Genomic DNA, 25,363 nt, shown 5'->3' on the forward strand with positions numbered 1-25,363 from the left:
CACTTTTCATTCAATTTTTGTCGAGTCATGATCGGCATCTGAGAATGATTCATCGCAATCCATCTTTCCCAGCTTCTATACTCATTTTCTCAAAAAAGAGCGGAAATTTAAAGGAGAGAACTCTTCAAGTTGTTTAATGATTTTATTTTAAAGAAAAGAAAGTCCTATCCTGAAGTTATGTTGCTGCTGTTTTTACCATAAAAACTACAAGATAACCATTCCGGCTTTAAAAATACTCCACGCACCTGCAAGATTGCATAACGCTGAAACATTAGCTGGAAAATCCTGATTTTCAGAATATTTTGAACGGCTTTTTTTTTTTTGTTTTTTTTTTTTTTTAACTTTTCGCGCGAGCTGCTGTCGAGGGATACTGCAGAGTACGGCTATACCATACTTCTTTTCGCGCTAAATTCAAAATGGCGGACGAAGCTGAGGTGGAACTGAATGTACAATTTGTGTGTCTTTTTGCCCAAGAACACGTGGATTTTAGAATATCGGTTGGTACACGAAAATTTTCTTCACTGGGTTCCTACTTAAACGGTCAATTTTCTAGTTCTCGGTTTAATCCGGTCGAAACGTCGGCGAAAATAGCGAGCCGAGTGCGCACTTTGACTGCGTAGATTGTACTGCAAGACTTTTAAAAGAATATGAAGCTAGGTGCCTGCTAAATGCACACAAAAGGAACGAGATATGATCATCATCTGTTAATGATCCGCTGAAACACTGATGTTGGCGGGAATGCCAAAAGAGTGAAAGAACTAATTTTTTGAGCAAGAACATTTATGGCAGATTTGGTCTGGCAGAATGGTTGCACTCTCTGTTTGAGATTTATCTAAGCAATGTGATGTATATGTTATGGTTCGAATCTCTCCTGATTTTAGATTTCTGAGACCAGCCTGATTTTCTCTTTTTTTTTTTATTCGTTATCATAGCATGAAAATAAAAATCAAACTAGTTTTGAAACATTTTAAACTGAGCTAAACATTTTGCAACAACATACTTCTCATCAGAGGTATAATAACTATTTCATTATTTTGGAGTGGACTGCAAGCTTCCATGTGAAGGGAATTAACAATTTTTCTGCCTTGCTTTACGTTAGGAGTTGTTATCAGTCTCTATGATGTTTGGTTTTGAAGTACTTGTGGAGAGTGAGGACCACAGGAAAGAAGTAAGAATCACCTTAATGTGCTGTTCAGAAGGCCACTGCAACTTTTTTTTCATTGAGCAAACCATCATTTTCAACCCAGTTGATAACACTAAATTACAATGATCTACCAGTAGTAGTTTTCATGCTGAACTTGGGAATGAAAGAAAGGTCAGCATTTTAGCCTTGGGTGATTACTTTGTAAAGCATGATAGGTATTTCCAAGGTAATGCACTTACAATCATTCAACATTAAATGCTATCATCTAATTGACAAGATTGATATATAATCCTGACTAGCCTGAGTATTAGGGACACTTCCACAAGTAAAATAACTGATATAAAATATTATTTCGAGCATTTAATTATTGTGACTTCTATCTGTTTCTCGTATCCACCATTTTGTGAACAGGCAGCTTAGTACACTGTATTTAAGGAGTTACAAAAAGACTGGAGACAAAATTTTGTTACCAAGCCTGGTCTCAGCAAAGCATCTAGATGTACATTAACCATTTCAATCCCAAAGGCTAATTGCTAATTCTCTCCTCTAGCTGCTACACATTTCCTTTTGAATTAGTTATAAGAATTTGGTGTTAGATCAAGAGTACAACTTCTACCTGATAAGTTTAAGTATTCTCAATACCTGTTTTGTGGATGATGTATGGATATTATAGGGAGAAGTTACATGTCAATCACTTCTGGGAGTTTAAGGTTTAAGGCGTCTCACTTGACATTTTAGCCAGAAGCTTTGTTTCTTAGGGACAACCCTGAGTGGAATGACTGTGTGGTGTTTTTGGGTTTGATACCCAACTCTCTCTACATTGTGGTATGAATTCAAACTATTAATGAAAAAAACCAAAGGAACTAAAAAAACTGAGAAAAATTACTGGTTTGGTAAGGATGACTAGGGTTGGCCAGTTAATGTTTACACAAAGTTAACAAGATGTTTTATAAAACTAATACTTTTGTTTGTTATTGTTTCCACTTCTTTGCCCTAGAATCCTTATCTTGTAGTCTGTTTGCCAAATGAAGACTGTGCAAGGAAGCTGTTATCCAGAACAGTTTCCATAAAGTGAGTTACTTTTATGTAATTTTAAAGCTTGTTATCTATTTTAACCATTGAGAGGCCTTGCCTCAACTGAAATATTAGCTTACTGTGGTAGACACATGTAACCTTGAAGCATGTAAGTCTGTTCCAAAGCAGGGTCCAGTATGGTGCAAGATCCACTACACAGAATATTGCAGGCTATTTGAAACAAAATATTCCAGTAACCTTTTGATCCTATATTGTTCATGTATTTGGGAAAAAAATGCATCCGTGCTGGTTAGCTGAGAGACCCCAGGGATTTCATAAGATTTCATAAGCTTTAAGATAATATGCTTCTTGGACAGACTTCAGTTACTCATTGGATCCTCATGTACATGTGTAAATATTGTACACAATAGTTAGATAGATGCAAAATGCAAAATTGGACAGAAACCAACTTGAAGAGGCACAGTGGTTTAAATTGGTCAGTGCACTGGACTTCAGGTCAAGAGGCCCAGGTTTGAGAATTGGCCAGGACAATGCTTTGTGTCCTTGAACAAGACACTTTACTCTCATAGAGCCTCTGTTAAGTACACACTTAATTTGGAGCCTCACTCTGTTGTGTGCCCCACACCTTCATGGTGGAAGCAATTAAAAAAAAATAAATACATAAAAAAAAAATAAAAATTAAAAAAAAAAAAAACTAGGAGGTCAATTTCTTGGTGTTTGTAAATTCATAAAATACATGCTCCTATTAGCAGTCTTTATAATTGTGCTTAATTTACATTTAGGTCTGTCTATGAATTGTGGGGACAAGGGGAAAATTTAACAGCATTAAAGGAGAACCTTCTCCAATATCCACCTGATAAAATGGTAAATGCTCTTCTTACTGTTGTTGTTGTTTTTGTTGTGAAGATAACCACAATGCACTTATCAATTTTATGTCAACAAGAAATTAGTTTATAGGTACCTAGTTTTCAAAAGAAAATTTGTTCACTCTGGCCCTCACCAGAAATTTTCTAATTAGTCTTTGTCTGATCCTACAAAATGTAGGTACATGACACAAATTTGATGTGGAAAAGATCACACTGGTTCCAGAATTTACCCTGAGGAAGAATAAAAACTAGTAATTAGTATGATTGATAAAATTGGAGTTATAAAGATCTTGACTACTAACTCTAGCTGATTTACTAAATGTCTGATTCCTTTCATTTTTGTCTTCCAGAGAGCTTTCACATCCGGTGACAAATCTTTTAAAATCAGCATTGAGTCCTTTAATAAAAAGTTGTCCATAAATCAACAAAGAGAGTTAATTGATGTGAGTAAATGACTATTACTTTAAAATTTAAAACTCGGAAAAATCCAGAAGAATTTTTCATGGTTTATGGTACTCTCATAGTGTATAATAATTATATACTAAAATTTTTGTTAATGCAGAAAAAGTGTTAACCTGATCATAAGCCTGAAAAATGACTTATTATATTTGACCTTTATCTCTCATGGTTTGAGGTTCTCGCTACATACAAGTTCATGTACTTGTACAGCTCAGAGATTTGTCTGAATTTTATTTTAAGGGTAACACAGTTATTGGTGAACCAGTGGTTTTTGTAAGTCCCTCACTATCCCCTCCCCCCTCTAAAAATAAAAACAATTATCTGCTCCTTTCTTGACCAGGCTGCTGTTGTTATCAGTATTTGACCCACTAGAGTATTTGTGTTGTTAAGGTATAATTATGATGTCAAAATGGTTTGTCTAAATTTTTTTTATTGGTTTCAATGTCAGTTTTATAATTCTTTGTGTGAATTTGATTTAAAAGTATACACCATAGAGCATATGGTCTGTTGTTTGCTTGTTTGGTTGTCGTTGCTGCTTTTTTTATTCACATTGTTTAGTTTTTTAAGCAAATTGAGAAAAGCACACCTTGTTATCCACAGCAATTCCAATTCCTTCCTTTTCAAGGCTGTGTGAATCTGACAGCTCCTGATAATCTCTTTGCACTGTTATTGGATTATGGAGATGACCCCAATGAAGCCCCACCCAGTCCCCAGAGGTTGTTCTTTGGTCGCTTGGTAAGGATCCAAAAATCTTCTATATAATGTTATGGATAATAACTGTAGGGTAGATTTAAGTTTCCAAAATTTCCTAGAATGCCTAGTCATGCGGACAATTGCATACACGAACTTTCTAATGTCATTCTAGAACGTTCTAATAGGTCACGTATTTATGATTCAATACGATCGAAATAGTTGTGTTGTAAGCTTCCGGAATGATATGGAATATTTTGTAAATGGACTCAGCCGTGTAGCAGTATAAGTAGTGGTAGTAGTTGTTGTTGTTGTCGGGAGCTTTGCCAAGAGATAGCTACTGCGCAAGATTGTTCATTTCAAGGAACTTTGGAGAAAACTGTGTTTGTGTCGGTGGTGAGCTTAGTCATGGTCTATAGAGGGACTAGGTAAGTTAATTGAGGATAAATTCCTTTATTATCTATAGGATTTGCTTCAAAATAAAGATATTACACGTCGTTTAATAATTAAAAGTAGTTGAGTGTATAGGAGGAAAGCGTTCTTTCTATCGGTTAGATTGTACCGTGATAATAAAAAAATTTAATAGTGGCACACTATGTGGTTACTTCGAAGGGAGTAAGCACTTAAAATTCATAGTTTACTTATGTTATTGAAACGAGATTCATTGAAATATATTTTTATTTACATGCAGGTGGGACACGGTCAGCGTCACTTGTTCAAACAGTATTCACTCAAGACAAGGCGTTTTATCGGCAACACATCCATGGATCCACAACTGTCATTCCTGATGGCCAATCAGGGACAGGTATATCAATGTATTTTAAGACATAAAACAACCGCATTTTTCGATGGCTTGAATTGTCCTTAACAGGATCTGGTTGTCATCATAACGTGAAAGGGGCTCATTTGTGGTAACTTCGCGCACCGCCAGAAATATTGCGCTGCTGTAAAAAAATTTTTTTCCCAACTTCGGAAATGTTCGCGCTCTGTTTGAATCGTTTTAGCAAAAAGACTCAAACAAAACCGCAAATTATTGCTCCAATTTTTAGGGTAAAAGCTCTTTAAAGTTCGCGATAGCAAAGAATGAAATCTTCCCATTTCGCTTTTATTACTTTTGCACAATGCCATACTTTGTGTATTTGTGGACGAAAGTTCATCTGCGAGCTAACGAGTAGCAACACTCTTTGTCGCTTCGTGCTGATGAAACTGGGATGAGCTTCACGAGAATGGTTCTTCTGACGCGTGAGCTCACTTAACCTTTCGTGCTGATGAAACTGGGATGAGCTTCACGAGAATGGTTCTTCTGACGCGTGAGCTCACTTAACCTTTCTTCACGTGTATAGAGAAACAAATTTTGAGGTTTTACGGTTTTAAATTTATTGTGTGTAATATTTACAGGTTCGTTCAGGCAGTCTTGTTTTTGATCCCTTTGTTGGAACAGGTGAGCTGCCGCGCTATTTTTTAAATTATTTATTTATTTATTTATTTTAATGTTTTTCGTTGTCGTTCGTGTTGATTTGGCTGTACCGTTTTACTTAAACTCCCAGATCAAATTTGTACTTATCCTTACTGTCAACTATACAATTTTTATGATGTTAGTTCGGAGAATTTAGCATCGGATCAACTGATTATTCCCAAATTGATATTTTTCTTTACTCTCATCACTTATCTGGTTGATATCGTACTGATATTGTATAGAGAAATTCTTTCTTGATCACTCATAGGAGTGTAAGGGTTAAACATCGCATGCCTTAGATTTCATGCATAAGACTTTACGTAAAGTCGACCTCGAAAAATATCCTGTCCTTGTATGGATAGCTATGTAATGGTCTTTACGAAAAATAACAACTCGATGCACAGAAGTTGTCATTTTCACAAAGCTTTGTCTCTTACAGGTAGTGTTCTTGTGGCTTGCGCTCATTTTGGTGCCCATGTGATGGGAAGTGACATAGATTATACACTGCTTCATGGTAGAGGTACTCGATCTGTTATTTTTTTTTTCAAAATCCCTTTTGACTATCAGCACAAAAGCTCGAGGGCTCCGTCCACGCTACTCCAGAGATATCTGAAAACACTTCTCTTCAAAGTGTTCTTCAAAACGGCTTCAATTGAAATCGTCGGCATTGTATCTTAGTGTGGTATGAAAACAAATCAGGCCATTTCGAGGGGGGGGGGCGTGGGGGGGAGGGGAACGTGGCAGTTTAGCCTTCCGCGTGAGTATGCCCAGGGATTTACGAAAACGTTTCTTCCGCCATTATTTGTTAAGTTTTAAAATTTATCCAGCAAAGTGTAGAAGGAAAACAGTCCATATGATTTTCAGCGCCGCACGTGTGATATGTTTAAAGGAAATTTATCACCAAAAAATAAAAAGTTTGGTTTGTGAGTGTCGTAGTGTCGTGAAGGTCATGAAAAAAAAATAAGACTGTAAGGTAGGTGACTCAAAGTAGTAAAAAAAAAAAAAAAAAAAAAAGCAATAGTACCGTTGTTTTATGGCCTTTCATATACAGGAGGGGCATCCTGTTAACTCTTTTCCATGTATTTTTTTCTTCCCCTCAGGTAGAAGTTCACGAGCCGACAGGAAAGGCCAGTGGAGAGGTACGAAAAATCTTCCTTTTTAACCTCCAGAAAACTTAGGGTGTTAATCCTACCACTCTCAAGTTGATCATTTGACGAATTCTAATTGTAATTTTGCGACACCGTAGAAACCTTCTGGTAGTGAGAATTTGTATACATGTGAGTTCATTTTTCCTCTGTTTCTTTAGGTCGCGATGAGAATTTTCGGGCAAACTTTGCACAATATGGACTCGACAGTTATTTCGTTGATATACTTATAGCTGACACTGGGAGACTGGGACTGCGAGAAATTCCTTTGTTTGATGCAATCATAACAGACCGTGAGTAGAAACACAGATTGCATATCAGTTTGCTTGGAAAGACTATCTTATTTTCATGGTGAATTTTTAACCTCCTTTTCTTCTCTCCCCTGGGAGAGAAAATAATCTTTGTTTTAATGGTTTCATTTGCTGTTTGACTGGAAGAGAAATATCACGCTCCCTTCTCAACCTTTCAGTTGAAAATAAAACTAAACGCAACTAGCGTTCTACTGCGCAGCAGACCGTGAGTTTGCTTCGGCCGAGAAGGAAACAAATTTCTTGTGGTAACGTGTCTGTTTCGCTTGTCAGTGCTGTTTTATGTCGTTGATAATTTTGTATTTATACTTCCTTTCTGTCTTTCAATCGCTTCAGCACCTTATGGAATCCGAGAAGGAGCTCGTAAGTTAGACACAAATATGGAAATTCAGGAGGAGAATGAGAGTGTGTAAGTAAAAATATGTCTAAAATGAAATGAATGGAAGGGAAAAAGGAGGAAAGAAATGTAGAACGAAGGAAAGAAAGAAGGAAGGAACCTTCAGCCAGAAACACACAAACAGACCGCTTATCAATCAGTCAGTCAGTCAGTGTGCGAGTTAGTCAGTCAGTCAGTATGCGAGTCAGTCAGTCAGTCAGTATGCGAGTCAGTCAGTCAGTCAGTCAGTGCGAGTTAGTCAGTCAGTCAGTATGCGAGTCAGTCAGTCAGTCAGTATGCGAGTCAGTCAGTCAGTCAGTATGAGAGTCAGTCAGTCAGTGTGCGAGTTAGTCAGTCAGTCAGTATGCGAGTCAGTCAGTCAGTATGCGAGTCAGTCAGTCAGTATGCGAGTCAGTCAGTCAGTATGCGAGTCAGTCAGTCAGTATGCGAGTCAGTCAGTCAGTCAGTCAGTGTGCGAGTCAGTCAGTCAGTCAGTCAGTCCGACCGACGCTCAGACAGACAAACTAGCCAACTAGGTGGCCATATCAGACAGTCAGACACATTTCGTCAGTCATTTGGTCAGTCAGTGAGTCATTCAGTCTGTCTGTCTGTTTACCTGTCTGTCTATCTGTCTATCTATCAATCATTCGGGTATTTAGTCAGTCAGTCAGTCCATCGGTCTGTCTGTCTGTCTGTCTGTCTGTCTGTCTGTCTATCTGTCAGTTAATCGATCGGTCAGTCAGTCAGTCAGTCGAATGAACAGACAAAGAGAAAAAAGTAAGGCGACTTATTTTAATTTTTATTAGTACAGAAAGCAACAAAGGTCTGTGTTCGTTTTCAGTGATCAGACGTCGCCGTGTTCAGCGGTGCGTGGCTGTCGTCTGTCAGAGATACTCACAGCATTATTAGACCTAGCCGCGCGACATCTTGTTCTTCACGGCCGGCTGGTCTACTGGCTTCCAATTTATCAACCAAGGTGAATACTGTTGTTTTCCTTTACTATCTTTTTCGTTGATTCTGCGACACAGGCCACTTGGAAAATCCGAGTCGGCTTCCACGTGAACCTGCTGCGATAGGTTACAGGTCGCTGAGCTACGAATTAGCTGCGGCAGGAGGGGTCTTCTGTCTGATAAGCTCCCTTAAGGTTTCCTTAGTGTGTCTTGCGCTATGGTTGCACTGGAACCCCGAAGCTTTAAATTCTTTTGTATCTATAGCGTGACAAGGACACATTGTTTTCTGTTCTTTTTACGTACATCTAGTTATTCAGACGAGTTTCTTCCCAGTCACCCATGCCTCAGACTTGTAGCGAACAGTGAGCAGGGTTTATCTAGACATGTTTCACGGCGACTGATCACCATGGAAAAGATCAAAGAGCATGCGGTAAGAGGTCCTAGTAAAATTCATAGGAAGTAGTATCTTTTTATTTTTTCAAGGAGATACATGTACATGTATACTTATATGTCAGAGTTTTCCCCTTTGTATTCAGCAGTGCTGAAGAAATTGCGGTGACCCATCACAGTCGCAGATTAGACTGGTTTCCATACCCTTAACCATTTACGCCTCAACATCAGTATGCTTATTCTCCATACTGATCTCTGTAAATTTCCTAAATTGCTGATAAGGAGAATTTGTTTGATAACCAAGAGCTTCGTTAGTTGGTGATCATTTCCCCTGTGATTTAGGGATGATATCGTTGGGAGAAATTGGAAGCCAATCAGTCGTAGGAGTTGCAGCATTGTCTATTAGCAGTGTTGCTACTTCCTCTGAATGTGATGTCAATCTATCGCAGGTGTCAACCCCCCCCCCCCCCACCCCACTACATTTCGTGAGGTTTTCGGTGTTAATGCTCTTGGGTGGAGAGAGACACCTTGCTGTAACGGTTGTTCGACTTGTGCCAAATGCATGATTTAAAAACAAAATTAAAAAGAGAAAACATTCACTGACAACTCACTTGCTTGACACACAAACTTCTGAAAATTTAAGTTTGTTGAAGAAAAGTAACTAGAACATAAGTACCCTTTATTGCAGGTGGGAGGCCCAAACATGTCCGTGGTACATCAAAAGTTCTTGGAATCGTGCGATAACTTTAGGGATAATTACTTCAGCCAGCAAAGCACGTGACCTTTGAAATAATGTACATTATGACATCGAAGCACACCATGCCTCGATGTCATGATGTACATCATTTCACGTGACGCACCGTTATGTGATCGTGTTTGGAAGAACTCCGATGACGGGAAGCCTTCTCGTCTTACGAACGGTTTCATCTACTGGTGTTGAAAGTCGACTTCCAGAGGTTCGATTCTTGTATATTGCAAGATATCTATCCCGTCCTTTTATCTGTTGCAAATCTTAAAAATTGAAAAAAAAAAAACTTCAGATCAAGTTTCATTCCAAGGAGTTCTCCATGGATACTGATTCCAGGGGAAAATGAGCAAATGCATGCTGTGTTAATGACATCGATCTTTTAAATTTCCCATCAGTCTCTTATAAAAAAAAAAATTGCAACGAAACTAACACCCCAAAAAGGCAATAACAACAAAAAAGCAACGACCAAACAACCGAAGAAAAAAACAAAAACATTTTTTTAAAGAAATCGCCTTGTACCTGTAAACCTCTATAATTACAAGGTTTGGAACAAGTCTTTTTCAAAGCTCTTACACCCTGACTGATAACTTTTTTGTTCTCAGGTTGTTAAACTAAACGATAAACGCGCGATGATGCTTCGATTGGCTTGAATGCTATATGGACTTCTAAATCAACTTTTGGAGTCCACCCTGTACTTAAGATCTGATAATTGATTCTCCCTTCTTGCCTGTCATGAATTTCTTTCCAAATTAGTTAAGAGAATGCAGTGCTACAACAAGAAATTACCCTGTCATAGATCAAGTCGTCAAATCTTACTCCATCGAATGGTAATCACTTTTGAAGATAAGAAAGGACAGAATACTTAGACAAGCACATAATTTTCAATCGATTGTCGATGGTAATCCGTGACTGCGTGCACTTTGTCGTTGGTACAACAATAAAACTAATCAAGATCCCGTCCTGCGCCTTTGTCAATTTTTTTTTTTTTTTTTTATTTTTTTTGCATTGGTGGACTTGTTATTTTTCTTCGACGGTTTTGATTGACTGTTGTCATTACTTTGGAATTATTTCGCCGACACTCAGTTCAAATGCGTTCTGTTATCTTAGTCCGTGTGAACATGTCTTGCCGGTTGTTTCCCAGATCTTCATTTCACAGCATCCCTGCTGTACTGTTGGGTTCAGCAACCCACGCTTTCGTCACGAAGTAGACCTTTCAGGTCAAGTTTCCAACAGAGGCGACATTAGAGGCAGATGGACCACACAAAATGATTTCTTCCAGTTGGTTGTCCGAAGCAGTTTGAACCAGATCAAACTGTGTATTGGAAAAGGATTGGAACCGACTTTTCTATGTAACTCAATTTTAGTAACAACTACAGCTATTGACAAAATAGATGCAAGCTCCATGATATGGATTACTGCCAGCTTTTATTCTCTATCGCTTTGAGCTCTTTGTCTCTCTGATAATTGACTTGTTTTTTACGGCTCAGCCCATTACAATTGATTTTGAAAAAGCAGGAAACGATTAAGCATAAATTGATTTGATATACAGAAGGTAGACACACTTGAAATTTGAACTTGAAATACAATGTTACACTTCAACTCTTTAGCCAGGAATTTGCAACAATGGAAAGCGTGTTTTCTTTGTAACTTGTAACTCTCTTAAACCGAGCATGTCTTTGTTATTCTAGCCCGGCTGAGTATTTGTTCCGGAGGCGTGTTGTGGTTGTCGTAATACTCTAATGTGTTGCGTTTCTATCTCGGATAAAAGAATTTCAAAAGATTGCCGGGTCATCGAGTTCACGATATCAAGACTAAAACAAACTAAAAATATCCCACTCAGACGACTTTGACGCTGGGATAATTACCCTTAATTTGAATTTTTTTTGTTAAAAATCCGATTTCGATAAACACCAAACAACGCTCGAGGAAACGTGAATTTTAATATCAAATTAAGGTGGTTGTTTTGGGCAGTCTTGCGGAATATTTTGACGAGACACTAATTTAAAGGCTGTACTTGAATGATCGTAAAAATGAAAAGTTGAAGTCTTGATGTCGCTCTGCGCGCTAATCTCCTTTCCCGCATAAGTTGGTATTACGGATTCTTCGTGAGATTACGAGATTTTTGCGTGCTGTATAGTTTATTCTGTTGAAGTAGGTGGAACAGGACCTGAAGACGGGGCACCGTTAACAAGTCTAGATCTTCGAAGCCATAGTGTCACTGTCCAGGGTTCGATCGACTTTTCACCGTTTGTTTGTTCCAGGATACTTGAAGTTCGCTTCTTTTTCATGGTATACATTTCGATTTGATCTTCCAATTCGATTATTCGATTCTCGAGTTCAGATTCCAAGTTTTCGTTTTCTTGAGCTCGTGCAATGGCGTGTTGCACTTTACTCTCTAAATGTTCCGTTTGAAGCTTCCGTGTTTCCCGTAGTTTTCTTGATTGCTCCAAGACTTCAACACGTTCTCTCAAAGCCGCTAATTCTTCCTGTAGTGACATTACAGTGGTTTCCAATCGGATACAGCGTTCTCGAGACGCCTCCGTTTGCAAGCGCAATTCGTGTTCTCTGTTAGCGCACGCTATACACTTCCTCTGAGCGATTTTAGTTCTCTCATTAATTGACGCAATGGTGGTATCGATTTCGCTGACATATTTACTGCTATGATTCTCTATCCTTAATTCAGCTCCTGTGCTGGTTATTTCTTCGAGGAATCTATTTAAGGCATCCCACTTTCTTTGTACACCATCGACGAGAGATTCGACTTTTTCTAGTTGCAACTCCTTTTTCGAAATTAACGCTTCCACTCTTGCCTTCGATCTCCTGGTGCTATCAAAGCTTTCTTGTACAAGTTGAAGACTTTCTTTCGCTTTTTCAGTCCTTTTTCCCGCCTCCTGTATCTTGCTCTTGAAAGTAGCTATTTTCTTACGGACCATGTCGGCACCTTTTCTGTCCAAGGCCATATTTTTCATCAACCCTTGTGACGCTGTTTATAAATGTTTATGCTCGCAGATATTGTTGTTACCACACTCTCAAGGGTAGTAAAATCGGTCTAAAGATTTCCTCCGAGGCTAACCTATATTTGCGTGATTTTAGGCACCTTCTTCCTTAAGGGACAACATATTGTGTTAGCTGCACTTTACTTCATTACCATGCCAAAGGATTAGACAGTTAATGACATGGGTTGAGCTATCGAAACCTTTCCACTTGATAATTGTCATTTCCCGATGGCACGTGACCGATATGGAAAATAATCGTCTTGAACTTGATTTAGTTCGAGACCTACATCTATGCAACAAGGAGGACAAACATGTTAAACTTAAAAAATTACCTTTGAAGGCTTATTGCTTCGTTTGAATCTGCAGTTTTTCCACTTTGTAGAAGCAAATATTGGATTTAAATGTCTGTGGGGGCCCAGGGTTATGGGAAACGGTCATCAGGTTGTGTTTGTGTACGTATAAGATTTCACTATCAACATCAGTGTATTTGGAGAGGAATCACTGAATGTTATCTCCTCGATTGCGTCTGAGAATGATTAAAATGCCAGACAACATGCGGTGCGAGTTGATCTGCGTGCTTTTTCGGCAGAAACGCGCTTAAGACTTGAACAGGTAGAGATAATCAGTAAGGGCCTCTCTAGCCTAACGCAATGGCTAAAATATGATGTGGCTTACTGTCGGTCCTGTGCCATGGCGCTACCCTTGTATCTCACTACTCTTGGTAAGCACGATAATGACTTTAAGATAGGTAGAGAAGGAGGAATTCAGGAATACCTCGATTAACCCTCCCCTCCTTCCAACCTCCACCCCACCCCCCTCCCCCGCTTTTCCTTTGCATTGAATGACTATTGTCCGATTCCCTGTGATAATCCTGCGAAGAAAAAAGGCACCAAAAGAGTCTTCGATCATAAGTGCTATTAATCATATGACGGAGGGTGCGTGTAAACGGTTGTATCAGAAACCTACGATGCTGGCATCGGACAGTAAGACCACTCTCGGTATCAATAATTTTCGCTCGTGATAGAATCGAGCGAAGATGAAGAATAAGAAGAAGGACGGACAAGAAAAGACAGAAGGCTTAGTTTTGTTCCTTTTTTTTCTCTTCTTAAATCAACCCGAGTAACTTGTTAACTTGTTAATGTGGGTAGCACGTTTTTGGGCGGTGATGATGGTGAAATGCGTTTCATTTCTTTTCCAGCGTTGATGCCTCTCATGTCATCGAGTGTCTATCACGGCAGCTGGAATTTTTGTGCGCCCTGTAGTGTTTTGCTCTTGTGTCATCAGATGTCAAGTTTGCGGGCTATTTCGCTCAAAGAAGTGATCAGGTTCATCGTGTCCAATATTTTCGCTCATTAGTTTGTTTTGTTCCACTTCTACAAGGGTCTTTGAAGTAGTTTTCAGTCGTTAGTGTTGTTAGCGCTTTAAAGCTTTCCCCAAACTCTTTTCAGTGTTCTATACTAATCTCTTCTTGTTAAAACAAATCACATGCAGAGCTCTTGCTTCTTACGCGGAAGAGGTCAACTGTATACCATTTCTGTTAACATTAGTCTTATTAATATTATTTACCTTGTGCATATAAGTACCAAAAGCAAAAAAAAAATTGAAAAATTGTTAATTGTGACATGAACTTTCTTGAAATGACATCGGTAAAGATGTCCTGCATGCCATGAAACCTTTTCACCATTTCTAGTTTACAAACAAAACCACGACAAAAATGTTAAAAGCTTAACAAATATTTATTTTGAATAATCAAAAATTAATAGTTGTTAAATAATTTGTCGGTTTCCTTGATACAAATAGACATACATGGCCTTATATATTATTATTAACAAACGGAGATTTACGCGGTAAAAAGCATCGAGATAAAAATAGTCCCTTCGCGCTATAGAAGCCAGGTCATACGATTTTTTCCACTAGTGAAAAACGACGTATCGACGCTCTGATTGGCTATATCATTATTTTCACAAGTGAACAAAACTGTGTCGCTCGCTCGCCGCTCGCCGCTTGTCTTGACTGACAAATAGCACATTTCTCGGAGCTTAGGCGCATTTTTCTTTAGAAAGATGGCTTCAAATCAGACTAACCGTTTTCAGAGCCTAGATTCATCAGTAGAAGAGTTCAGAGACTGACAGGAAAATGAAAACACCAAGAAAAAGACCAAACACGATGTTGCTCTGTTCCACGAATTTGTTGCTTTTATAAGGCGAGACGAGACAAATGGACGAATTTACTCCTCAAGAGCTAAACAAGTTTCTCAGCCAGTTCCTTATAACGGTTCGTAGAACTATTTCGACATGTTTTTCAGGATGTCTTATTTTATTCTAACTAGTTCTGCCTTTAACGGAATTTTTGTTTGATAACGTAAATGTAAAATATTTTACAAGGAAGCCATTTCAGTGTAACTCTCACTGTGAGGCGGCTTGACCGCGCCTTGTTTTCTTTTGAAAGAAAATAAAGATATGTTTATCTGTGAGTTCTGTTCGCCTATGAATCTCGGCATGTATATAATAAATAAGTTGTTTCACGGTTAGTTCGCTTGTACGATCTTTATTCACTCTATGTGGATAAAAACCGTACGCGCTCACCAACCGTGCAATAACCTATAAATACGCCTAAACATTTTGCAAGTTGCAAACTTGTTTACGCAACTTGTGAATAAAAATCGTACGCGCTCACCAACCTTGAAGTAACCTATAAATACGCGTAAACATTTTTCGAGTTGCATATTATTTTTCGAGCCCAGAACGGGCGAGGAAACCATGAGCAATGATTAAACCATTGAATTAGGGCTCTTATTCCATTATTATTTCAGTTTGAAGCCTTTTTTTTAAATTTTTAGTTTAGAAACACGACATCCTACGGCCTTATCTGTGCATCGTGTGGAGTACGCGAAAGACGAAAACAACACGAACGAAACCATTTAAGTGATATTTCAGTGACCAACAAAAAAATCCGCCACGCTTAAAAGTTCGTTACTTTGACGGTCAAGCCCAAAAAACGGGAAAAAAATAATAAATATTTGTATCGTTCACGGTATGGCCATTTTGTTGCGCCGTATTCAGTCAAGTTTTCTCCTCTTCTACAGGGTAATACCGTGGCATATTCTTCGCGTTTTCATGGCCTTATTTGGGATAATGACAGCAGTGAAACAATAAATAGCAAATAATTTCTTCACTGGCCAGGATACTCAGTTTCGGCGCTACACTCATCGTTATTTGAATCTTTTATTCAAACCTCTCTAAAACGGTTACCGAAGATAAATACTGATTGATTTAATGAATGACTAACTAATTAAATAAATGAACGAGTACATAAATGATACATTATTAATAATTAAATTAGAGTGGCTTGATATTCTCCTATAACTAACAATACTTCAACTTATCAATATTTCAAAAATGAATTTTCTTTTTTTCCTACGAGAAAGACATCAATAAATTGTTCAACTATTGCAAAGGCCTTAACTGTTACCGACATCACCACAACGCACAATAACCTTCCAGAAAAAGCCTTGATTTTAGGTTAATGTGCCTGTAACTAAAGAAACGAACTGCTATTGCTAAGATTCTTCTTTCTTTGACTTTAAAAAATGTACATACTACTGGTTCAAAGCTAGTTAAATGTTTCTATAATTTCAGACGTATGGTACAAATAAAACATGAGATACTTCCAGTATTTAAAGTAATTATCATAACCACTTCATAAAAGTTCCTGAATGAATAAATTGATCAGTTATATTTACAACATTGAATGGTAATTAAATTAATCAAAACTAAGTAATTTATATCTAGAAGTTGAGCTAATCAATAAGACATAACTTTTTCTGTGACTCTGAGTTTCACGCTTACGCAATCATTAGACCGAACTAGCAAAACACATCTGGAAACTCAAGGACAACAAGAGAAACGACAAAATAAGCTGGTCTATCATCTCTTTAGCACTGAAGCGCCTACAACAATATTTCCAAACGATGCGACCTTTGCCTAACTGAAAAACTCCACACCATTAAAGCCGACAAAGCAAGTAACCTCCACAAAAGAACTGAATTAATTTCTAAATGCCGCCATGAGAACAAATACTTCCCAATGGACATTGACCTCAGATTACAATAGATCCACTAATTGACCAACCACTCTATATATTTAAACTAAGTGAGGTATACTCTTCATTAAAATCTGTCTGATGATCGCGTAAGCGTGAAACTCGGAGTCACAGAAAAAAATCATGTCTTATTGACTAGTTCGACCTTCAGATATACCACGCTCTGCAAACACATCGAGCACTATATCGCAAGGATAGGCTATAACCAAGATTTAAATAAGTATTTACAAATTTATAAACAGGTACTTACACGTTGATAACTTGTCTAAGATTTTAATCGGTAAAATCTGATGACGTCAATTGGAACTGCAGACCGTTAAGCTTTTCTCGAGAGAAATTTTTGGCAGTTTTTTTTTCTTCCTTTCGTTATCTTCCCTTCAGTGGATGACATTTAGTCTGACAGAGCTCTTACCTAGATGTCGCATTTCTCGAGGTGATTTCATCCCAGTCTGGGTAATAGAGCTCTTTCATCCTCTGAGCATGCGTATGAAGGTTCTGTGCTTTTGTCTTGATAAGTTCGTCAAACGGACTTTCTGGAAGGTCCCAGGTGGATGCAGCAACGAAGGCAAACAGTGCTACATCTGCAAGGCAAGGTTTGTCTCCAAAGAGAAATTTCTTCTGGCCTAAAATTTCAGAGACTGCCTGTAAATCTCTCTGCGCGATTCCATACAGTTCTTGTTCCGAGTGTCTACCCATGCCATGTCCCCATAGATCCCGTTTGATTCTCTTCGTTATATGGCGAGCTATTAGGTGTTTGAGGGGGAAGACGAGATGGCCAAACTTTTTCGTGAACACCCTCCTTCGATATTCTGCTCCAAATGCAGACAGCCAACGGCAGTAAACAAGAGCCCTGTTAAAGGATTGGAAAAGAGGAAATTTTAAGGAGATTGAACCACCACATGATTTCTTATGTTTGTAACGGCTCTTAAGAACAAGTCATTATTTATTGGCTGGGAAGGGTTGGGGAAAATTTTTCCTTTTTTTAAGTAAAGGCGCCAGCTACTTTGCATAGTAGAGTTCGTTATAGCGCAGTGCTAGAACACGGGAGGGCACAAAACCGAAGATCTCTGGTTCAAATCTTCATGGGAACTAACTGAGAATACTTACCAATAAGTGTTTTCCTCTAGCATGGTCCGAACACTATGAGAGATGGCTTTTTCCGTGCTGTTCAAATGAGAATCAATGTCCACTTTAAATTCCCTTTTCAGGAACTGGATACAAAAATTGGAATCAGCGATTTCTTGCCCATTAAACTCAATCCACGGCATTTTTCCCTTCTTGGAAAACTTCAAGCGATAGTCATTCTGGTACGGGATCTTTGTCATACGAAGGAAAGTTTCCAACTTCAGACAAGGCGGTGAACCACTAACTGATAACTCTGTCGGAGCAAATTGGTGTAGGATAAGTGCTCCACGCTTGGCGGATTTCTTATTCTTTTTCAATATTTGCATCGTTCAAGTGTTTCTTCAAGCGGTCTGAGGCGTTTTTCGGACCTGAGTGGTTTAAACTTTGATTCAACTGGAGCTGTTGAAGTGCTCTAGTTGGGGTTTATATAGCGCTTTAGACGTAATGACATAATTTATAAAAACCGGAATAACCCGATAACGGCTTGTAAACGGAAAAATAATGCGGAATGCCAGTTCCGGAGCAAACTAACATCCTGGGTTGAGACAATAAACCCTGCTGATACAATTGGTTTTCTAATCTACCAAAAATAAATCAACAGACGTTTTTGAACTGACAAAGTGTGTTATTTAACGCTACATATAAGCAAATATCAGAGCAGATAAACATAACGATTGTCACTGCTGAACCCTGTGTGTGACCCACATTTTAGAGTGGCGTCATATTTCGTTCGCCTCGTACAACCATAAACAGCTAATTAAAGGTTCCGGTATTTCCCTACTAGCCAAAGGTCATTGACTGCCAATAATAACGATGCTGGTTTAAATGCAAATCGATTTCATGTCGAGATTGGTTGACGCTGTCATTAGCGCAAACTTAAAAACAACTTGTTCAGACAAATCCTTTAATATTGACTAAAAATTATTATGCGTCAGCCTTAGTTGATTCTGCATTTTTCTTGTTTTTTTTGTGTAACAGTTTACGAGACTGAAAATGAAAATTTTAAATTTGCCATTCCCAAGTAATTCTGACGCAACTTCCGCCTGGCAAAAAAAAAGAAGCCAATTCCTCAACATGAAAATAAAAACAACTGGTATAATAACGCTGAGATGCGCTTTTTCAGGAAATGGCGGGGCGATTTGTTTCAGAGCGTAAAATCTCCTTCAACTTGAGAGAAGACGCGAGAAATAGTGACTTGGGATAATTCGATAAAAGTGGATGACACTTGGTGGTAATAATAAGCCAGAGCGGAAAAATTGTGCTAAAAGCTTAAATGGAACATTAAAAATGAACTGCAGATTGGAGAATCTAGGATCAAGTGATAGATCTTTTGGTAACTAAGTTCTATGTGAAACAATTCATAATTTGACGCTGATAATTGATACTTTAATTTATGTTGCTAATCAGATAAAAAAGAAAAGCGTTTGAATAGACCTCCCTGATTTCCGCTCGACAAGCTACTTTCAGCATTACGTGATATTTGCACATTTTTATAACCTCGATATCTAGCTAAGAACTTGCTGGATTTTATCTTTTACCATAATTCAGGAAGCATATTACAATATCGATACAGCAAACACCGTCAAAATACTTTCAGTAGATATTGCCCATGGTTTCGTGGCAAAAATATTAATATTTCACTTCGGAACGATCGGAAGCCGTATGTTGTCGAAAGTCGCTTACCAGATGGTCGGAGGCCTTTATAGTCACTGAAACGTCAATATATATTTTCTTGCCAAATTTGGTATCGTAACCGATGCATTAAAGAAACTGTTATTCCTTTTGTCTCGGGAGTGGGATACGAACATGCGAACGTCTTTACGCCCTAAAAATTAAATACCCAACGAGTGAGGGCTGTCAATTTTTCATAGACATATTTACAAAGAGTATGCATAAGAGTCAGTGCGTTTATTGTATTTTCAGTCGTTTGCTTGCTGTATTTTGAGCCTTTCAGAGTTTAAGTAATTTTTCTGTCAGTTTTTCATAAACATATTTACAAAGAATATGCATGAGTTAGGTCGTTTACTGCATTATTAGTTGTTTTGCTTGTTGTATTTTAAGCCTTTCAGAGTTTCTGTAATTTTGCTTGCGAGACATAATAAATAGGGTCGCACACGGCTCAAATTGAAACACCCCAACTATGCATGCTTCTTACATGATAAATGTTTTATATTCGTTTGAGCGGGGTGGCGAATTAGGATTTAAAGAGTGAGTTTCGTTTTTGCGATTCATTGAAGTCTCGTTTGCTAAGAAGAATAAATTGATAGTTCATATCGTTGAATGAAAAGAACGGATATGAAAGAGACTAGTTCAAAATTGGCGAGGAATAATCTTGCCACGTTCAAAGGAAGTTCTACGGAACTTGAAAAGCTATAGCTCTAACGCTTCAGATTCGTCATTTCCACCCGTCAAATTGGCCTTCTCCCGGTTGTTTAAGAATCTCTTCACGTCAGCTCATTTACATTGTAAACTCAGTTGATAAAACCAATTAAATTATCTCGTGATACCCCCCTACTGGCGCAGCATTATAGTTTATTTAGAAACTTACTTCCTTTTACGACAGTTTTGTCTCGTTTGTGTTTAATCACACTGTACAGAATTATACCAAGTTTTATTTCGTTCACGTTGAAAATGGTTAGCTCGACTTTGCGACGAGCTAACGCCTTCACTAGTACTTTCAAGATCTCATTTGTAATTCTCTTTACTGTCTGCCATTCAATCCTTGTACGCGTGTGATATTGTGTTAGAGATTATATCTAACACTCTTGTATAGTCTTCATTGCCTCTGTAAATAGCTCAAACAACTTGTTAGCTCGGGTTTTAACGCATTATCTATAGGAAGATAGAGTGTCGGTTTCTAGCTAATAAAGATGGCAGTTAGCAAGCTGTAATATTTGATCAACGTCACCATTCCTCGCTTCAGTTGTGCATCACTCTGAGTTACGTAAACATTTCCCGCGTACTAAGTATGTACCTTCAGTTTGTTTACTCTTTCCAAAATAACTTTCTACCTAAAAATGTTTATACTTTTCCCTTGGCTCAGCAAAAATTACTTCCGTACCATACACCATCCAAATCCGGTTAATTTTGGAAGAAGCCAATTTCTCAACGTGAAAATAAAAAACACTGAGCTGAAATAAAGACGCTGAGATGAGCTTTTTTATGAAACGGCGGAGCGATTTCTTTCAGAGCGTAAAATCTCCTTTAACTTGAGAGAAGACGCTACAAATAGCGACGTAGGATAATTCTGAAGATTGCAGATTGGAGAATCTAGGATCAAATGATAGAGCTCTTGGTAACTAAGTTCTAAAGCAATTAGTAATTTGGCGCTGATAATTGATACCTTAATTTCTCTAGCTCATCAAATCAAAAAACAGCGTTTGAATAGACCTCCCCGATTTCCGCTCGACACGCTACTTTACGTGATGTTTGAACAATTTTACAACCTCGATATTCTAGCTAGCAACTTGCTGGATTTTAACTTTTACCTTAATTAGAAAGCATATTACAGTATCGATACACTAAACACCATTAAAATACCCATGTTTCATGGAAAAAATATTAACTTTACATTCCGGAACGGTCGGAAGCCATATGTTGTCGAAAGTCGCTCACCTGGAGGTCGGAAGCCTTCATAGTCGCTGAAACGTTTTTGTATATTTTCGTGCCAAATTTAATAACATTACCGATGCATTAAAGAAACTGTGATTCTTTTTGTCACAGGAGTGGGACAAGGACTATGAACGTTTTCTTATGTACGTTGAAAACCTCGAAATAAACAACTTGCTTAAATGGGCTCTTTTCATCAGAGTAAGCGGTCAGATAACAAGCGACACACTGTGGAAGTAAGGTGAGGTTTTTTTTTTTTTTGAGAATTTGACGTATTTTTTATTCCTTAGAGCGGTCGTAAATATGCCCATACAAACTCTTATAATTCCGCCATGACTGTTATTGCGCAAGATGATCATCTCACAGCTGGAGCTTAGGCCGCCTGTGGTTTAATGAATTCATCATGGGTCACGTAACCTATTGTGTAGGGTGTTGCATGGTATGTCGTTGCAATTGCTTTATTAGCAGAGAGCTGGTAGTTATGCTGCGTTGCGATTCATTCATATTCATTCGCGTCATACGAAAGTATTTGCGCCCTCACAATTGAATACCCAACGAGTGAGGGCTGTCAATTTTTCATAGATATATTTACAAAGCGTATGTACATTCATTCACGTTGAAAATGGTTAGCTCGACTTTGCGCCGAGCTAACGCCTTCACCAGTACTTCCAAGATCTCATTAGTAATTCTCTTTACTGTCTGCCAATTAATTCTTTTGATATTGGTTGGGAAAGTTTGGTATCAGATCAAAAAAATAATCTCCTAATTAATTGATTTGTGTGTATATATATATATATATATATATATACACACACAAACATATATTCTGTCGGCAGTTGCAAGTTTTGGTGTTTTGTGCTGGTGTTATCTGTGGTTTCATGGATGTGTTTGAATGAATTTAAAATGCGTTTGTCGATGGTCCTTTTTAATGTCATTCATACAGCCGCAATTGATTTTGATTATGTTACGATTTAATATTTTTCTAGATTGCGGTCTTTCGGGAAGTGCTTGTCTACTTGGTCGAGGAGTACGATTTTGCTGAGTGGGGGGTTGTACCAGAGTGTGTTGTTCCGTTCTTTTTTTTCGCCAAACGGAAAAACAGACAACGGAACAACATACTCTGGTACAACCCCCCAATCAGCGAAAACGTCAGCACCAATACAAAAAGCACATTTCTTAAAAAGTGGGAAAAGTGAAGCTGATAGAGAAACGTAGCCAGCGCAGCCGACTGGTTTTTTTTTAAATTTTATTTATTTATTTATTTTTTACAATAAAAGATATTCAATTATCCCATATCGCAAGATGTTTGTATTCGATGTGCACGTTATTTCTACTCTTTTAGTGTAGGTAAATAACGATATTCTTTATTCTTATCACTTGTCCACTTTACATTGTCTTCATGGTGTAAGGAGAAATTCTATTTTGGTCAGTCATGGAAAGTTAAAGGTTTTTATAACGTTGAAACGTTAAAGCTGAAGTCGTATTTGTTAACTTTTGATATAAGACTGGCCAAAATACATGATGACGGGATTCCTTTTCGTTATTCATTTTTTTTAGAGGAACTTATACTTTCTTTGTGGTTTGGTGTTTTCCCTTAACGTAACTTTTCCTCTTCCAGTACGAAATAACAACTTGGTACTCCACAAACGGAAAAAAGCCGGCAAATTAGTGGTAATGAAGATCATTAGAGAGACGAAGTATTTAAGTGAGGTGTAACAGGAAATGCCTAAGTTAAAAGGTGTCACGAAACGTAGAATCCTTCTTTGGCACGTACGAGATCCTTCAAATTGAAAGGGATCTTGAAAAATAAATAAAGCAGATAAGCACTCGAATTAAAACTCGTCCAAAAATTAAAGGGAATTACAAAGGATTGTTTTTGGCGAAATCAAAGTAGCGTGCTGTCAGCCGAATTCAGTTTCTTGCGAAATTGACATGCTCCAAGGAGCAACATATTCCGTTTACCTCGTAAGTGGGGCAAGGTGAGTCTAAATTTATATTATGACCACTGCTGTTTAAATAACCGTTTATTTCACTGCGAAAAGTACGTTCTGACTTCCTTGGAGTCAATAAGTTGGCCCGCAGCCATGTTTGGGCATGCGCTGGAAGGACTGTTCGTTTGGAAGCACCAGGCAAGACTCTCTATCTGTTCTTCCCAGCCGCTTTCCCATTCCCTTTCATCTTCAAAGTTTGTTTTAGGATCAGGGGCTTTTGTTAAATTACTCTTTCCCTAAAGAAAAAAAACAACAACAAACAACAAGTCCTAAGAGGTTTGAACTCATCGCTTACCCAGCTAATGGACGTCGCCAGACAGATAAAGCGCTCACAAAGGCGATTTTGGAAATCAGCTGAATGATTAAACGTATAGCCAGACTAAAATTTTACGCTTGTTACATTGTCCTTTCTTGTTCTTCAGGTACCAGCGATAGGGAGGTGGGGAGGGAGGGGTGGTAGGGGGTTAATTATGTCACGACAAAACTTACCTGATTTCTCAACAGGTTTCTTTAATATTCTGATGATCCCTCTGATTGGCAGTTAATTTTCAATAGGAACCGCTATAATACTCCCATTGAACCATGCGATCCACAAAAATTCTTTTCCGCCCCCCCCCCCCCCCATCAACCCCGTCCCCCCTTCGCCTGCCCTCAGGCAATATAAAGTGATGGTCGTTTATCAAAGTTTGATGCGACAAATTGCGACAATTGCGAAGATGACTCAAAACTAGTTAGCGATAAGAATAAGTTGAGATAAGCATCCCATATTACTTGACGAAAATAACAAATCACCTGCAAACTAAACCGAAAAACGAAGCAAGCCAGGTTGACTATCGAAGACTCCGCAAGAAGCCCACGAGGCGGTCAGCTTAAGAGACGCAGCTCGCTGAACAGAGTCCGGCGAGCGAAAGACCTATCAAAAGCGTCTCTCGTAGTTTGTAACTATCTGAACGCAATAGATAGCTTCAAAAAATTGAAGAAACTTCAAGTATCGACGGAATAGTCCTCTCCGAGAATTTTGCTTACTTACCGCTTTGAATGTTCCGTTATCTCCAACGTTTCCCAAAAAGTGTAGTTCCATGTGTGGGTTGAAAAAAGACGCCAAAGTCGCCACACTTGACTCTGCATGAAGAAAATGTCCGCATTTGGCAAGGAGTAAGATCGCTCTGTTTGACAGTGCATGCATCCAAAGGTAGGGTCCGGAGGGTTCGGACAACACTAACTGCCCCATACCTACCCCCATTAGACCTGAAGGTTTTTTTACCACTTGTCTGAAACAAAATTCTCTTAGCAAAAGGATCGCATATTAAAGATAACCGACGGCTAACAGGTCACTTTTTCGGAATACCGTCTAAATGCCTCGGGTAAGACATTGAAACAGACACAAGGTGTTTCGTATGCCTCTTGGTGCCTTTTTTCGCCGGGAAAACCTTCGTAAATGCTGCTTCACGAGTCATCCGCCGTAAACGCACATTTTGATCATGTGACCTTCACGTCACACGTATGTACATTAAGCAAAGTAAATATGGTGGATAGTACTTCGAGTGAAAGCAGTTCTATTTCGGGGTCTGATTATTTGGATTTTGAAGCCTCAATGGAAGGTGAACATAATAAAAGGGTTTATGAATCTGTTTTTGGAATCAGGCCTTGGATATTTGAACCGCCAGGACGAACGTAACCTAAAACATAGCGCGAGAGTCAGAAGAGTAACAAGAGCCCGTGCACCGCGGCCGCCTCAATTAAGAAACCGAGAATAGTGAGTGCATTTACGATTGTAAATAAAGTATCTGAAAATCAGTCGCTTATTAAATTTAGGAGCGATCAAGTAAAGAAAACCAAATGTGCAGACTCTTGAATACCATGGGAGCGAAGTGTTTTTATGCCACACGCACGCACCTTCCGAAGCTAAGGTTTCACTGACTGAAAATATAAACATGCACACTTGTAGAGGTTGTTATAACGTCGTAAAGAAAA

At 38.4% G+C, this 25,363-nt stretch overlaps 3 protein-coding genes and 1 long non-coding RNA gene across 5 annotated transcripts; 1 reads left to right on the forward strand and 3 right to left on the reverse strand.

The window, feature by feature from the left end:
• Positions 1-338: 338 nt before the first annotated feature.
• LOC113673075 (tRNA (guanine(10)-N(2))-methyltransferase TRMT11) lies at positions 339-10,523 on the forward strand. Its single transcript, XM_027189429.2, has 15 exons — positions 339-497; positions 1,100-1,168; positions 2,142-2,215; positions 2,962-3,043; positions 3,396-3,488; positions 4,105-4,239; positions 4,886-4,999; positions 5,593-5,635; positions 6,090-6,170; positions 6,751-6,789; positions 6,957-7,088; positions 7,440-7,512; positions 8,321-8,455; positions 8,739-8,859; positions 9,508-10,523. The coding sequence occupies exons 1-15, from the start codon at positions 417-419 to the stop codon at positions 9,598-9,600; spliced, it is 1,365 nt and encodes a 454-aa protein (XP_027045230.2). The 5' UTR covers positions 339-416; the 3' UTR covers positions 9,601-10,523.
• Positions 10,524-10,975: 452 nt separating this feature from the next.
• On the reverse strand, positions 10,976-13,784 carry LOC113673076 (uncharacterized). Its single transcript, XM_027189430.2, has one exon. It carries the CDS (start codon positions 12,534-12,536, stop codon positions 11,706-11,708), a length of 831 nt encoding a protein of 276 aa, XP_027045231.2. The 5' UTR covers positions 12,537-13,784; the 3' UTR covers positions 10,976-11,705.
• A 1,990-nt stretch (positions 13,785-15,774) lies between these two features.
• LOC113673089 (failed axon connections homolog) lies at positions 15,775-19,606 on the reverse strand. Of its 2 annotated transcripts, XM_089201957.1 has the most exons (3): positions 19,473-19,606; positions 17,772-18,042; positions 15,775-17,514 (listed from the first exon to the last, which is right to left on the reverse strand). In XM_089201957.1, exons 2-3 carry the CDS (start codon positions 17,987-17,989, stop codon positions 17,073-17,075), a joined length of 660 nt encoding a protein of 219 aa, XP_089058083.1. In that variant the 5' UTR covers positions 17,990-18,042; positions 19,473-19,606; the 3' UTR covers positions 15,775-17,072. The 2 variants fall into 2 exon arrangements, with proteins under 2 accessions (XP_089058083.1, XP_089058077.1); XM_089201951.1 differs by lacking the exon at positions 19,473-19,606 and having other exon boundaries at positions 17,772-18,247.
• Positions 19,607-23,404: 3,798 nt separating this feature from the next.
• Positions 23,405-24,545, reverse strand: LOC149053424 (uncharacterized). Its single transcript, XR_016184906.1, has 2 exons — positions 24,420-24,545; positions 23,405-23,625 (listed from the first exon to the last, which is right to left on the reverse strand). It is a non-coding gene; the product is annotated as an uncharacterized LOC149053424 (long non-coding RNA).
• Positions 24,546-25,363: the final 818 nt, after the last annotated feature.

The sequence above is a fragment of the Pocillopora damicornis genome, chromosome 1, assembly GCF_964200805.1.
Source record: "Pocillopora damicornis chromosome 1, jaPocDami1.2, whole genome shotgun sequence".
Classification (NCBI taxonomy): Eukaryota; Metazoa; Cnidaria; class Anthozoa; order Scleractinia; family Pocilloporidae; genus Pocillopora; species Pocillopora damicornis.

Coding starts and splice junctions, on each gene's coding strand:
- LOC113673075 (XM_027189429.2), top strand. CDS start 417: ATGGCGGACGAAGCTGAGGTGGAACTGAATGTACAATTTGTGTGTCTT. Junction 1,169..2,141: donor GTGAGGACCACAGGAAAGAA/GTAAGAATCACC, acceptor TCTTTGCCCTAG/AATCCTTATCTTGTAGTCTG. Junction 6,171..6,750: donor TACACTGCTTCATGGTAGAG/GTACTCGATCTG, acceptor TCTTCCCCTCAG/GTAGAAGTTCACGAGCCGAC.
- LOC113673089 (XM_089201951.1), bottom strand. CDS start 18,115: ATGCAAATATTGAAAAAGAATAAGAAATCCGCCAAGCGTGGAGCACTT. Junction 17,515..17,771: donor CTAGAGGAAAACACTTATTG/GTAAGTATTCTC, acceptor ATCCTTTAACAG/GGCTCTTGTTTACTGCCGTT.
- LOC113673076 (XM_027189430.2), bottom strand. CDS start 12,536: ATGAAAAATATGGCCTTGGACAGAAAAGGTGCCGACATGGTCCGTAAG.